Source organism: Rhinichthys klamathensis, unplaced genomic scaffold (assembly GCF_029890125.1).
Source record: "Rhinichthys klamathensis goyatoka isolate OS25496 unplaced genomic scaffold, OSU_Roscu_1.1 h1tg000035l_1, whole genome shotgun sequence".
NCBI lineage: Eukaryota > Metazoa > Chordata > Actinopteri > Cypriniformes > Leuciscidae > Rhinichthys > Rhinichthys klamathensis.
The window spans coordinates 3,001,650-3,017,669 of NW_026606583.1; the positions used below are offsets into that span (position 1 = coordinate 3,001,650).

Consider the following 16,020-nt stretch of genomic DNA (forward strand, 5'->3'; position numbering starts at 1 on the left):
AACGATGACTAAAATTAAATCCCTGATAGGTTGGAAATAGTTTTGCGTTCTTTGCAGGCCAATGCGCCTATCTCATATTTTTGTCACATGACCTTTTTGGGGCTCCATATCATCCTGTAACCATCTTTCCTGTTTCTTGACATTTTGTAAATAATCAAGTTATAATTATTAATTAATCATTTTAAGTGCCCGAGGTTTACCAGAACATATTTTTTTTTTTTAAAAGACCAGCATATTCTTTAACAGAAATGCATCCATTCGTTTTGTTTTTGAAAAAGGAGTTCAAAATGTATTGCATAATAGGAATGACCCAGCTATTTCATTCCTGTCCCTGCTATTTACATAGGACTGAATTCTGTAAGCTCTTACAATCACAATGATCAAACTACATCCATTATATAACAATCTACATCAAGCCCAAATATCAAGTGCTCAAAGTTTTTGGTCATAATCCAAATCACAGGCCTCCCACATTACCCAAAATTTGCCTGAACACAAAATTGTACAATGCTAATTTTGTAAATCAATGTATGTGCTCAGAATTAGTGGCATAATGAGCATTTTCCACTTAGATGACTTCATTTAACAGTGTTAATGCAAATATACAGTATATAGCACCTAAGTGAAAAAAGGAAATATAAGATAAAACAGATTCCCTAATCCTCTTTGTGTTTAAAGATTCTTATGTGTTTAACACAGTCAGATCACTGCTGTGACACAAACATGTCCGACACAACAGCACGCTTATTAAAACGAATATTACACCATAAGGAATAGGCTTACATCACCTTCACAGATTTGTTGGCCAGCATTGATTGGACATTGAGATTGTGCTTCAAACCGATTGCTCGTTTAGAGTGGCCTGTTTCATCTTAGCAAAATAGGAAAAGAAGGAACATAAGCTTTGAAAATAAAATGAGCTTTAGAATGGTACAGACTCAAGCAACTGCAGGGGACGTGCTCCAGAAACACCAGCGTCGCCTCGAGTGATGTTTATTCAAAACCACATCCTCTTTCTCTCTCTCCTTCTTCACCCGCTGATAGTGATCTTCCTCCTTCAGATACCAGACCGGAGGCCAGCGGTGCTTCTCAAAATATTCCTGGTTTTCTGCTCACATTACAACACAAACCCAGAAAGATGTCAAGGGTTAATAATATACAACAAAGCTTAGGAAGCAGAAATGTGTCCTCTTAAAGGAACAGTTCACCTAAATTTTTTAATTATTTAATTTTTTGCTTATTTACTTCAAGGGGGCCCTTTTACAAAGTCTTGATTTTGGTTTTAGGGTCTGCTAGAATAGGTTTTCATGTTTAATTGTTTTTAAATAAAAACACTATTCTTCTAATATTTTGGAAAAATTTCTGTCTGTAACGCTCTGTTTAGTTCCCGCCTCTATGAAGCTCCTCCTTCCGAAAAGCACAGTGTGCTCTGATTGGTCGGCTGGACCAGTGTGTTGTTATTGGTCAACAGCTTTAAACGTGCGTTTTGGAAAATGTCTAATAGCCGCGAGTTTCAACACACTACTAACGCAACTGAATTTTTCATGCTCATACACCAACTTTATACAAAAAAAAGTTGAAAATGTAAAAAAGAATAAAAGGTCCTATTTAAGTTGTATGCTGTCTGTAATGCACAAAAGGTAGAAGAACAACTTCACTGTCACTATGAACTGTAGTGAAAAAGAGCAACGTAAGCATTTAAAAAGAAATCTTTTGTGTTCCATAGGAATACAAAATAACAGCATATGGATTTGAAAGATTATTTCCATTTTTGGGTGAACTATCACTTTAAGAGGACACTCTTAAAGACTCATCATAGCTACTTCTATGTAATAAAGCAAAGTTAAATGTAATTACAGGTGCCTTAAATCATGCAGTTCCAATGATGTTTGCATCTGTCTCATAATAGTTCAGGAAATGTTTTTACCCAGCAGTTTCGACTTTATCTCTTTGCGATAATTGGCACATATCCTGTTGTAATGGGTGCAGATGTAGTGTAAACACCAGGCAGCGAGTTGATTAGCATTATGGAACTGTCATCAAAACAAAGAGAATAAAAAAACAAGACGTTAACATTGTTTATATGATAAACAGTCGCACTAGTATTTGGTCTAAATATTGGAATACAGTATGATCACTGTAAACAAAGGGTGTCATCTTGTATTCTAAAATGATATTTTGTATTTTACTAGGAGTTCTTGCAGCTACTGTCAAATCTTTGAAGGTTATTGCACAATTTAAGGTAGGCTAAACGAAAAATGAAATGGTGCCAACAGTGCATGGGCTTATATAGCAACCTAGGCAAGGCAATTATAACTGCAATACGTTTATTGTAGCTTTGGATAAAAGTATCAGATAAATTACATATAGTAGTTACAGCTATACAGAATACCAGATATTTACAGATATATTTACTGCTGTAATTTGCACCTGTAAAATCACAGCTGATTTTATTGTAGAGACAAAGAATGTTTACATAAAACATGTTTCTTAGACTTGACTTGGCTTTGACTTGACACAAGAGGTAACATTAAACAACGATCCAGCACAGGACTGAAAACACAGGGAGAATAAATAGGGAGCAAACATGGCAGGTAACGAGGGAGGACAGGTGGGGAAAATGAACAGGTATCAGGTAACAAGATGGGAGGGGATTGACAATCGACAGGAGAGCACATGGCACAAGGAAACATACATAACAAGCCATGTGCTCACACCAAACATGACTAGAACACAAGCACATGGCCAGTAAAACAAATCACCAGCCATGTTCTCACACAAAACGAGACATGAACACGCAGCTAATGAAAACACTCATAAGCCACGTGTTCACACAAAACACGACAACATGAAAGCACACAGCTAGTGGAAAACACAAGCTGTGGGCTACACAGCACAAGACAAAACATGACATGAAAGCCGATGTAAACACGAACAACACACGTGGACAGAAGAGCGTACGGCCCAAACACGTGGAGCATGAATGTCCGACTCCAGACACAGAACCGGAACCAAACTAGACAGATGTGCCGGGATCCAAACACCACGCCCCACACATGTAACAAGGCATACAGACAAGAGAGCGCAAGGACATGACAAAACAGGAGTGTGAGAGCTCTGTCACAAAACCAAAAAATAAACTAGACAGAAGTGACAAAACCCTGACAATTGCAATTACTTGTGTTTGATTTGTTCACTGCAAACAGCTGAAAGTCTGTAAATTTTACCATTAAACCTGATTTGCAATGGGGGTTGAATAATTTCGATTATAGAACTGAATTTACAATTACAAATTGTTATATTAGCAGCCGATTAATCGTGACTCACTACCACTATCCTATATGATTAATTAGTGTTTTTTAATGGTCCACAGTACTAATATTTACATTTAGCCGACACTTTTCTCTACTATTATTTATCCATTTTAATAACGAAGGATGGATTTACCTGAGCAAGCTCCAGATAGGTGAGTACCTCTCCATCGATGTCCTGTCCATCTTTAGATGCTTTTAATAACTCGCTCACGGCGTATTGCTCTGAGGGGAGAAAATATCTGTTAAACAGAAGGTATATTTATGAGCTTTTCCCCAACGTCTAGTTTAAGCAAAGCAGCGTTATTTACACAAAATAATATTTCATGTGATGCTTTGCTACTCTTGCAGACTGTAAATAATCTGACAGCGCACAAAAAAATGAAAATGTGTTTTCTCCGGGGCGGCGCAGGCTACGCAAGACCTGAGGTAAATAGCTGCATCTGGAGTCACAGATAAATTTCAGCCTGTCACCACCACGTCATTAGATGACGTCTGCCGGACAGATTGTAGTGTGTGCCACACAAAGCTCTGCGGAGACATTCTCTTTTATTTGGCACCTTGACATCACTCGTTGCTAAGCAACACAGAACGAAAGGGCTGAAAGGCCTGTTTGCTTTGGATCTGAGGTGGTCAAATGGCTCTGTGCTTGAGGAATGCGTGTGGTGTCTTGTGTGTCATTTGGAGCGTGTGGCGGGGCGTTGGCAGAAAGCTCACCTGTCAGGGCGATGAGCCGTGGAAGGCACAGTCTGTTGGCCAGGGCGATTAGCTCCATTGGGTCCAGGTCTACCATGGGCGACAGCTGACTGGTGTAGAGATACTCGAGCACTGCCTGCATACATACCCTGCTGGTGTTGGGGAATGAGACCTGGCAACACATATGAACCTACGTCATTATACATTTTTTTTCAATTCCATTTTGTGCCACTAAGTCAGGGTGAAATAGCATTTACATCCCATTTACTTCTGAAATATGACATTTCAATTCTTGAGTGAAATAGGGAATTGGTGGAAAAAATGTAGAACGAGACTAAATTAAATTAAATTGCGTGGGCATCTTTATATGATTTGGAGAGGTTGAAAAATAAAAGGACTTGTGACATCTACCAAAGAGGAAAGTCAGTTAAAAGCCGGAGCAAGTTATAAGTTGCACGAAAAAACCTGCAGTTGTTACCTACAATATTGTTTTCTGCTCGATCTGACCTAATTTGTGAGGTTGATTTATTCAGATGACAAAATTTTGACCTCAATAAAATGTACATGAAGTTGTTACCAGATGAAGCACATCTTTTAGGTTCCTTGGTCAATATAATAATATGTATTATTTTATATATTAAATACAGGTCCTTCTAAAAAAATTAGCAAAAAATTTTTTTCCCATAATGTAATGATAAAAATTAAACTTTCATATATTTTAGATTAATTGCAAACCAACTGAAATATTTCAGGTCTTTTATTGTTTTAATACTGATGATTTTGGCATACAGCTCATGAAAACCCAAAATTCCTCATTTTAAAAAATTAGCATATCATGAAAAGGGTCTCTAAACGAGCTATTAACCTAATCATCTGAATCAACTAATTAACTCTAAACACCTGCAAAAGATTCCTGAGGCTTTTAAAAACTCCCAGCCTGTTTCATTACTCAAAACCGCAATCATGGGTAAGACTGTCGACCGGACTGCTGTCCAGAAGGCCATTATTGACACCCTCAAGTAAGAGGGTAAGACAAAAAGAAATTTCTGAACAAATAGGCTGTTCCCAGAGTGCTGTATCAAGGCACCTCAGTGGGAAGTCTGTGGGAAGGAAAAAGTGTGGCAAAAAACGCTGCACAACGAGAAGAGGTGACCGGACCCTGAGGAAGATTGTGGAGAAGGACCGATTCCAGACCTTGGGGGACCTGCGGAAGCAGTGGACTGAGTCTGGAGTAGAAACATCCAGAGCCACCGTGCACAGGCGTGTGCAGGAAATGGGCTACAGGTGCCGCATTCCCCAGGTCAAGCCACTTTTGAACCAGAAACAGCGGCAGAAGCGCCTGACCTGGGCTACAGAGAAGCAGCACTGGACTGTTGCTCAGTTTTGCATGTCATTCGGAAATCAAGGTGCCAGAGTCTGGAGGAAGACTGGGGAGAAGGAAATGCTAAAATGCCTGAAGTCCAGTGTCAAGTACCCACAGTCAGTGATGGTCTGGGGTGCCATGTCAGCTGCTGGTGTTGGTGCACTGTGTTTTATCAAGGGCAGGGTCAATGCAGCTAGCTATCAGGAGATTTTGGAGCACTTCATGCTTCCATCTGCTGAAAAGCTTTATGGAGCACTCTGGATGAGCTTAAGGCCGCTATCGAAGCATCCTGGGCCTCCATAACACCTCAGCAGTGCCACAGGCTGATTGCCTCCATGCCACGCCGCATTGAAGCAGTCATTTTTGCAAAAGGATTCCCGACCAAGTATTGACTATTGAGTGCATAACTGAACATAATTATTTGAAGGTTGACTTTTTTTTTTGTATTAAAAACACTTCTTTTATTGGTCGGATGAAATATGCTAATTTGGGTTTTCATGAGCTGTATGCCAAAATCATCAGTATTAAAACAATAAAAGACCTGAAATATTTCAGTTGGTGTGCAATGAATCTAAAAAATATAAGTTTAATTTTTATCATTACATTATGGAAAATAATGAACTTTATCACAATATGCTAATTTTTTGAGAAGGACCTGTATATTAATATATATTTTTATTATACTACTATACATTGGTAAATATAATAATATGTATTTATTTTAATATATAATAAAAATGTATAATTATAAATACATTTTATATATAACTATTATTAGTAGTAGGATTCTTGTTATTTATTTATTTATTTATTTATTTTGTAATATAGTGTGTTGCTGAGTTTAATAATTATGCTGAATATTTTTGAGACCAGTTAAATGTAAATAGGGCCAATTTTGATTTCATGTTGACTTTCACAGGATTTATGGGTGATTACAAAAGAAATGTAATACTCATACTAGAGATTTCAATTTGACCATTGAAGAAATATGCTAGGTTTAATATGCTAAGAGCACCAACAATTAAAACGATAATAAATATATATATATTTCAGAACAGAAACAATGTGTGTTTAACAGTCTCTAGTCAGCTGATTGAAAACGGGACTTTTCAGTCTTTAATCTCTATGAAACGGATGGTCGGCTCACCAGCAGCCCAGCATTACTAAGCACATTTGAGCAGAACACGCAGATAGATGCTGCTACGTAACCCATTACATAATACTCTTCAAGGGCAAGCACAGTAGATTGCTGTGTTTCACTGGGGTAGTCAACCACTCCAAAAGAGAGCGCAAGAAAAAGAGGCACGCTCTCTCGGATTTGAGCAAGCACTATAGATAGACTTATGTCTGAAAGTAGGACGCTGCCTAAAATATAGCTGTCCCAATTGTTACACTGGCATGAAATGTCAGAGCACTAAGGCAAATAAAAAATGACTGGCCATCATGCATTAAGTCCCTTGTGCAAAAATTGTCCATAGAAGAAAACAGATCACTGTCTCTGAATGACGTCTGCTTTTCCTCCTCAGGGAGGAAACTCGGTTTTATTCCACCTTGGCTTTATTCCACCTATTAAGGAGGAAATTAATGAACAGTGCCACAGATGAAAGCGTCAGTGGAAACAGGATTAAGTGTGCATGTGGCAGCCGTGAAACCAGCAAAAAGCATAATTGTTTGCTTCAAACAGAAGGAAGTAGCCTACCTGTATCGATGGTGCATCTCAGCTCATTTACTATGAATTATGCATGTCAATGGCTAGGCAATTATAATGAATTATTAATTATGATGCTAACTATACTATAAGGTTATTATGATTAATAAAATACAAAGACTAAACCAAGACAAATATATGTAATCTAAAGTAACTCTATAAACACTATAAGTAAAATCTAAAGTAACACTATAAATGTGCAGTAAAATATAGACAAGAACTCTACAAAACTCAATATAGAGAAACTGAGTTCCAGATAAAAGGAAAACAGTTGTTTCCCCCCCAAAAAAATAAAAAAAGAATGAACAATTACTACAGATAAACTTAAATTGAAAATCAATGCAAAACAAAATACAAATGAATGACATTTTTCAAAAATGTAATAACCCTGCTATATTGTAAATGTCTTGTAAGACAAACATCATTCACTCCAAAGCTCATAAGAGCTGACAGATCATTCATCACCGCAAAAATAGATTTTCAAAACGTCACTTAGAGACACCAGACCAGACTATTTTAGTTATTCAAGAATTTGAAGCAATTTGTTGACAAGCCAATGTCTGTAAAATGTGTCAGTGTGCATCTATTTGAGAATATATTCACATGTTAATGTTTGAGCTTGTGACCTTGTACCATCTGTTCATGAACTGGCAGACTCATTACTGCTAAAGGATAAAATAAAGATGTTCTGTAAACTTGTCAGTGCCCTAACTGGAGCTCTTTACACATTGTTTTCACACTCACCTCGTCATTTGCACTCTCCATGAAAGAGCCCCCAAATAAGGCAGCCATCCAGTCACAGCTTGAGATCAGCAGTGGTTTGTGGGCGTTAATGGTGCCATCATCCAAACTGAACACCACATCTGCAAAGACAGTCCAAAACACCATGAGTAACTGCTCTTTACAAAGTAATCTTTTATAGCATCTTTGCTATCCCATTTTATACCACTAAAACTAATGCTTTATCACATCAACAACAGTGTTGGAAATTAATTAACTGAATGTAGTGACGCTATTAATAACAGTTTTTTCAGTATGACAGTAGTTTTTAAAACATGCTGCTTTTAATTCAATACTTTTCCAATAAGAAGCTGTATAGCATGACAAACTGCAACATCGCTCATAGCTTGAATGTAGTTAGCTGCTTTCTTATGACTTGACTGTAGTTACATGTACATTTATCCATTTTATAAAGCAACAAGGTATATCATTCAGTTCATGCATTCACTGGGAATCAAACGCATGACCTTGAAGTTGCTAGCACTGTTTGAGCTACATACCTGTAGTTGAAATACTTTAAATTATGAAAAGCTTGTGGCTTGGTATTCTATTAAAAAGTAATTTCCTCAACACTACATTTCAGGAGGCTTGCAGATGTTGTAGCAGGTGTTGAAATAATCATTTTCAAGTGAGACGTTACTTTCTCAATCAATGTAAGATAAATTAAACACATCTGGGTTCCTTAATACCTGTGAAATTATTCTTGGCGAGACACTCTTTGATTCGGTTTGCCTTTCTCACATGGAATGCTTTTGTGATCTCTTGATTCATGAAGCCCTCATTGTTCATGATATTCTCCACCATCATCCTAAGATCAAACACTTCTAGGATCTCTGCAATCTGGGCGATCTTCATCAGGTCCTTCTCCTTTTCATCCAGCTCACCAGTGTAGAGGAACCGTAGGACGGCACTGAATGGTCCATTGTGGATGGAATGATCCATCTTCACAACAGTCATAAGAGCCGGCGTACCCGTGACTGGGTTGATCACGTTCTCCTTGTGGATGCTGTAGAAAGCCTTGCTCCAAGAGGCCAGGGACAGCCTGGTGCGCCGGTGCATCCCACTGAAACTCATCACCTTGAGGGTACCATCACTCTTGGATGCCCGGAGCGTGCAAGGCGAAAGGTTGGGGAGAACAGTGACGTCCTCTTCTGTGTCCAGGCTTAGGGTGCGCATCAGTTGATCCCGCCTGTGACGCTCTGTTATCACCAAGCACTGGGACTCATCCGAGAAATCCATTTGAAAGAGGTCGAAGAATTTGGACGATGAGGTAGACAGGTAGATCCTGTGGGCAAACAAGTGGACGTGTTCCTGAATGATGAACATAACATCAGCGCACAGGGGGCTTTCAAGAAGTTGCCTCGGGCCATCCCGGTTTTTGGCAGGGCATTCTGGGATCTTAATAAGTGGTGGAGGTGCTTTGGGTGGCAAAAATGGTGCCTGCAGCAATGGCTTCTGGACCTTCCTCAGGTGGGACTTCCAGAATTGTAGGTGGCGCCTGGAGATGAGGGCTGCTCGGATTGCATTGTCAAAGATATCCTTGATACCAAACTGGTCGAAAACACTAGTCTCGTAGTATGGGATGCCAAGCTCTTTGGCTACCTCCCTTCCACTCTCTGGAGGCAAAATATCTCCAGGTTTAATAGGCCTGTGAGAGACAAATAAATACAGTCAGTTCTCGCATTAATATGACAGCGAAACTGGTTAAAGCGTATGCAACTTCCTGAGGGGAATTTTTATAGGAATTGCAAAGGAATAGGGACAGGGGCTTTAGATACCAGTACCTTGATAATGGTCGCCTAGCTCGATTGACTGCCTCCAGGTCAGCATAGCGCAAGTCCAACTGGCAACCGACCAAGATGACTGGTGTGCGTGGACAGAAGTGCTTGATCTCGAGGTACCACATGGTTTTAACATGATGTAGGGAGTTGGGATTGGCGATGGAAAAGCAGAGAACCACTACGTCAGACCTTCGAAAGAGAAAGGTAAAAAGGAAATCAGGTAATTTTCCAATGAAACCTTGTCTGTGCAACAACAACACAGGACAAGACACCACGTAACACGCATGCTAACAGGATTTTAAGCCAAGAGTGTCATATGTGACAGGTGCCAAGCGTTATCCGTAGAAACATCACAGTCCTTCAGTGTTCGGTGGACATGCAAAACCTGCAATATTAATGCCAGCCTGACATTGACTTGTTGACAGCACGCAAAAAGATTGCCTTTAGTTTAGACACACCGAATGCCCAATACTACAAACTCCTTTGGCAATGCTTTTTTGGCTGCATCTGTGAGGACTAGAACAAACATGGTCAACAAAACAGACAAAACAAAAGCACAAAGAGGATGACATGCAGACATTCTGGCGCACTGCTGGCATACCTTCCTGAAGCAAAATTAGTACAAAGTCTATCCTGGGGAGGGGAGCAACACCCGTCACCACACAAGTAGGTGAATAATGTACAATCACCCGTTTGCCATCGTCCACAAAGGGAATCGTGCATTTCTTGCTGACTAGGCAAGCAAAGGTCTCAGCTACCACACCACATACTTGGCAATGCAGAGAATTATGGAGATGCTAGCAGGCTTGACGACTTACAGTGTCTCTCTTATGTTTCACAGGCTTGCATAAAGATCATAGGAGCCCTACAAACAAAAAGAGGCACAGAACAATGCTACATAATAATTTGCCTTTGTAGTCAATGACAGTGCAGGGAAATCTGTCTGAAGGAGAACAACATTACTTCCACAATCTTTAATGACAACTCCAAAGATAAAGTAACCCAGAGTCTGATATCAAGCAGCTTTTAAGACGTGAGGTTGAAGATATCTGAACACTTTGATATGGCACAGCATGGTCCCAATAATTGCTAGGCTAAAGACTATCCTGCCTTCAGTAATTGTTTGCTGACATCTCGGGTCGAAATGGGGCTCTTGGCAGATCACCCTAGTGCTCTCGAGACAAGCCTGTTTTGATGTTAAGCCAAAATCAATGCACTTCTGGTAAAACATGTAGCACTTATTTGGACTTCATAATGTCTTGGAGGGCCAGCACGGATGCAGTTTGCTCTTTCAGTAACTCAACAATAACTCCCTCAACCTGAATAAATGAGAGTAAATCAGCCTATAAGCAGCGATTATCCTTATTAACCATACATCAATCCAGGGAGTAAAATCCTCAAAAATATCATTAATTAGCAATAAAACGTAAAATTGCTACATCCATGCAAAAGGGTCTTTGTCTCCTTTAGGTGAACTCATGTAGACTGATTGCGGTAAAGGTTGTATTTTTCCACTGTCAACAATGTCAGCTAATCACCCAGATTTATGACTTCTCTTTCACTGAGTTGTTTCTTCTCGTTTATCACAAAACGCACCAGTCACTCAGCAAGACATATGTAAGTATATACTGTGTGACAGTGAAAATGTTTAAGTAATTGATATGTTGCAATTGTGTTCTTCTAAGATGAGGAAGAACTTGATATTCAGGAGCATTTGTAAGGCCACTTCAAGTGGAGTTGTTGTATAATTTATATGAATATTTGACTGCAGGGTGAAAAATGTGTCTCTTTCAGTCAGATTTTGAGATTAGAACTATCCATTCTATAATAATTCTTTTTGTTTTTAACATAAAATGATAGTTCACTCATTTACTCACTCTCATATTGTTCTGAGGAACGTAAAAGAGGATATTTTGAGAAATGCATCAGTTTTTTGTTTGTTTGATTGTCTATACAATGTTTGGTTGCCAACATTATTCAAATATCTTCTTTTGTGCTCCACAGAAGAAAGAAAGCCATACAGATTTGCAATGTCATGAGGTTTAGTAAATTATGGCAGAATTTTTTAGTTGACCCATCCCTTGAAATGTTACATAACGTGAGATTTATCTTTTTTCATGAATAAATCATATCTTTTGGTCTGCGTCCATAAAATTCCAAAATGAGATGATGCAGCATTCATGTTTTTTTTCTCTCCATTATATAATATTATTGATACTGTGATATAAGCATTTATTCATGCTGCCCTCCCCTACTATTATCCTGTGCTCATAAAGCAGGACACACATTTCTCACGCTTCTATTTGGTAGTTACAGACAGGACATGGGGATTCTGAGAGGCGTAGGACTTTAGAATCTGTTTCCTAAATTATGGGGCTGCTGCTAAAGACAACAGAGTAGGGTACACCACTAACAAATTGGTGAACATCTAGAGGTCATTCTTTAAGTCAGAGCCAAGCTTTATGACTCCAGACCTCAGTGTCTTGGTGTTATTTTAGGATGCAATAAAGCAAGGAAGACTAAAAATATAATTCCAATGAACATGACTGGGAGCAAGTCAGGGAGCAAGGCATGCTCTCCAGCCACAGGTCAGGTGTGTTTGATTGAAGTAGTCTAGTGTATCTGGATTGAGATGGGTTTAGCGCTAAATCATGTCATACTCTTTCTCTTGTAGGGTAAATATACAGACAACCTTTCTTTGGATTTCTAAAGTCTCTCTTTAGACTGTCAGAGGGTTGATGAACACCATCTGTTAAACAACTCCAAAAGGACATAAGAACTGAACACTCCAGGAATATAATTTCTCTGAAACGGATTATTGGACTGCGTCTCATTCCCCTCTCTAGCTGGTTTGAATCAGTATATCATGAACATGAATTTGGGTGCTACTGCTAACAATCCATTAAGCACTGGGACACTGATGACTAAATTACATTTGACATGACAAGGTCACTCAATAAAATGTAAATGGTATTTATCAAAAACATCGCTGTATAACAAGGCATGGTATTATTTTCCAGCAATATAAAGTAAATATAGTGATCAGATGATGCCCTTTTTTAATGGTGCATTCTGGGATTTCATAGTCACCGAACTTTAGAGGAAATAACTTAGATTCCCTCACTTACAGTACTATTGAACTAGGCAGTGGATTAACACACACCCGGTAGTCTAATATTGTTAGTTAAGATGTTTCTGCCATCTCTTAATAAAAAATTAATTTCTTAAAAAAAAATCTTGCTGAATAATAAGTGAGGTTTACCATGAATATAACACCAACACTAATACCTTTCAGTAAAAACTGGCCAGATATCAGTAATATTACCTAAATGTGTTTGTTTTGTTAACAGTTAAAAAAACAAAAAAATTACCCTGAATGAAATAGCAATAATAAGAAAATGAATGATGCATGCTAAATACATCTGTGAACATAACATAATTGATGCTAATTATGTTACCACCACTATACCAAAATGAGAACATTCTATGTTTATTCAGTTCTGAAAATGGCATAAAAACAAAGCATGAGAAGCAGTGAGCATGTGACGAATGCAAAGAAACACCTCATTAAACAAGTGCTTGACACAGAATGGCCATGAGTTAACATAACAGTGCTCAGCTGTCATGTTCGGCACACATTCAGTTGCAAATAGCTCAGTGTCTGATGTCAGAGCGAATGATGAAAGCATCTGATGGCAAGATGCTTCCTGTCTTTCTGTTCAGTAAAGTGGTGGCACTTGTGAACTGAAGAAGCAATTAAAATTTTTCTCCGGTAATTTGTTGAGATATTAACTAGAGAGCACTGTGACATTTTCTCATGCATACCCTCATATTTATGTTATTTAATTTAATCTGAGTCACACTGATTGCCGTAATAAATAAATAAATAAATACAACGCACCCTAATGAAATTAATTTAATTTAACAAGGAATTATTAAAAATATAGTTCACCCAAAAATGAAACTTTTGTCATCATTCACATATTCTTTCATGTTCGTTCACACAGTATTTGACTATATTTCTTCTGAGGAACACAAAAGAAGATGTTCAGCACTATGTTCACGCTGCTCTTTTCTATACAATTAAAATGAATGGTGACCAGCAAAAAAAAAAAACACCTAAAAAAGTATCACAAAAATCCATAAAAAGTTGTGTGCTGTAAGTCTTCTGAAGTAATACAATAGCTAGGGTGTCTGAACTGAAATCTAAACTTTTATTCTCAAATCTCAAGCTCTCAAATCTAATTAGGAAATGCACATATTCAAATATTCAAAAGGGATAGTTCACCCAAAAATTTAAATTCTGTCATCAATTACTCACCCTCATGATGTTCCAAACCCGTAAGACTTTTGTTCATCTTCCGAACACAAATGAATTTTAAAACTAATCTATATCAATTGAGCAGATTAGTCAAAAAAAATTCTGAAGACACTCTATCGCTTTATATGATGAACAGATTGAATTTAGGCTTGTATTCAAATATAAACATTAATCAACTCGCACATCAGTTGTTGTAAATGGAAGCTCATGCATTCTTGCTTGACGTGCGAGAACCAATCAGGTTCATTCTCGTGTTACGCAGGAGTTTGAGCTTCCGCAAGAACCAATGAGGTTTGTTCTCATGTGTCAAGCAGGTTCGGTTGAGCTTCTATTTATGTTCACAGATCAATGTTTATATGTGATTAAAAGACTAAATTAAATCTGTTCATCATATAAAGCGATCAAGTCTCTTCAGAAAATTTGGACTAAACCGCTAAATTCATATGGATTAGTTGGACTTTTTAAAATGGTAGTTGCGTAGCTGTCAATGAAAGGACAAAAATATCTCAGATTTAATTAAAAGTATCTTAATGTTCCGAAGATGAACGAAAGTCTTACGGGTTTGGAACAACATGAGGGTGAGTAAACTATGACAGAATTTTCATTTTTGGGTGAACAATACCTATTAAATTCGGCAACCTACGTGTTCCACAGAAATATTATTAAATGTTATTTCATAAATATGATATAATAGTAAACGCTTTATAAATCCATATAACTATAGCAACAGATGACTATTATTCGTTACACAGAACTGGTAATGGCACGGGTTGATCTTTGGTTTGCCAATAAGCGGAAGGGCCGTTTCGTGCCGTTCGTTTTTTTTTTTTTTTTTCTGCTTTCAGTATCTGAAAAAACTAATAAATGTACACGGACCTACACAGACCAAGAAGCATTACCTTTGAATATACTTAAATATTTTAAAATAGAATATTTGAATGTTGATTATTCTGAGAGATTCATGGTGCATTTTGTTCATTTTAGCTTAGCTTAGCTTTAGCTTAGCTTTTCATTTTTGGGTGAACAATTCTTTTAAGCTAGCCTCACTATTACACAGGAAGTGCAAATCAAACAGAATGTATTTGTACCTCCCGTAGGCGAAGCGTCGGTCTTTGTGATGGTCTCCAAAGGTATCCCATAGCCGGAGGGACACACTTACGTCATCCACAACATCTCTGGAACGCTCTAAGACCTACAAGGAGTCATAGCGTTAATTCGGCTTTTAAAGTAGCACCCCTGCCCCGGAGCAAAGAAGACCACAGGCGTATTTGATCTTTTTCTGTAATCTGTTTCCCTTCTGCCAGCTGAAATTTAAATGAATCCTGACAGAAGCAAATCTGGGGATCATGCGCTCATTATCTCCAGCCATGGGCCTGACGTAATGCAATGATGAATGGCAAGGTAAATTTAATTGAGACAAGATTTACCTCTTGACAGACTCTGTACTGGTCGATGGCCCAGACGGTGGGTACATGGGTGGCCAGCAGCTGGTATTGGGTCAGGGTAGTGTTGCAGGCCCGGGCACAAATAAGGCGAGTCTTCCCCACGGCATTGTCTCCTACAACAACACACTTGATGGTCTCTACGTTGGGTCTTTCGTAGTCCATACTTAACTTTAGCACCCTATGACAAGAGGAATTATTGTACAACAATTCATAACGACGCACATTCATACTGGTATTTCATTTCAGAAAGCAGAAGCCGCAGAGAGCGTTGACCTTGCTGTGGGTCAATGAAACCTCAATATAATACAGGACTTCTTGTTTTCGCATTCCTAAAATAGTTGCCCTACATTATATACACTTGTTCCTGCTGAGTGGGACAAAACACAACCCATATGACTTTCTTGACAGATGCAGTGTGCATGACTGCAAATATAAAGATGATTTTAATGAATTTTTTTTTTTTTTTTTAAATGTAAAGTCGAAATATTTCCTAACAATATAAGATTGTGTTGAATGACAGCTCTGGTAATTATAGGCTGTTAACTCTTTGGCAGTTGCATCTATAATCATTAAATAATAGCATTAACAGTAAAGATAATCCATGTGGTATTATTA

General features: G+C 38.2%; 1 protein-coding gene across 2 annotated transcripts; it reads right to left on the minus strand.

Moving 5' to 3' along the window:
* Nucleotides 1–226: 226 nt before the first annotated feature.
* Nucleotides 227–15,600, minus strand: rhobtb1 (Rho related BTB domain containing 1). Of its 2 annotated transcripts, XM_056245913.1 has the most exons (9): nt 15,388–15,600; nt 15,049–15,152; nt 9,643–9,828; nt 8,548–9,506; nt 7,823–7,941; nt 4,029–4,179; nt 3,448–3,536; nt 1,928–2,033; nt 227–1,108 (listed from the first exon to the last, which is right to left on the minus strand). In XM_056245913.1, the coding sequence occupies exons 1-9, from the start codon at nt 15,565–15,567 to the stop codon at nt 939–941; spliced, it is 2,064 nt and encodes a 687-aa protein (XP_056101888.1). In that variant the 5' UTR covers nt 15,568–15,600; the 3' UTR covers nt 227–938. The 2 variants fall into 2 exon arrangements, with proteins under 2 accessions (XP_056101888.1, XP_056101889.1); XM_056245914.1 differs by lacking the exons at nt 15,049–15,152; nt 15,388–15,600 and adding an exon at nt 10,458–10,504.
* Nucleotides 15,601–16,020: the final 420 nt, after the last annotated feature.

Excerpts from the sequence above, each read along its gene's own strand:
- rhobtb1 (XM_056245913.1), bottom strand. The coding sequence starts at position 15,567 with ATGGACTACGAAAGACCCAACGTAGAGACCATCAAGTGTGTTGTTGTA. Across the intron at positions 2,034-3,447 it reads CCTATCTGGAGCTTGCTCAG|TTCCATAATGCTAATCAACT; the intron begins GTAAATCCATCC and ends TTTTGATGACAG. Across the intron at positions 1,109-1,927 it reads GATAAAGTCGAAACTGCTGG|AAAACCAGGAATATTTTGAG; the intron begins GTAAAAACATTT and ends TAATGTGAGCAG.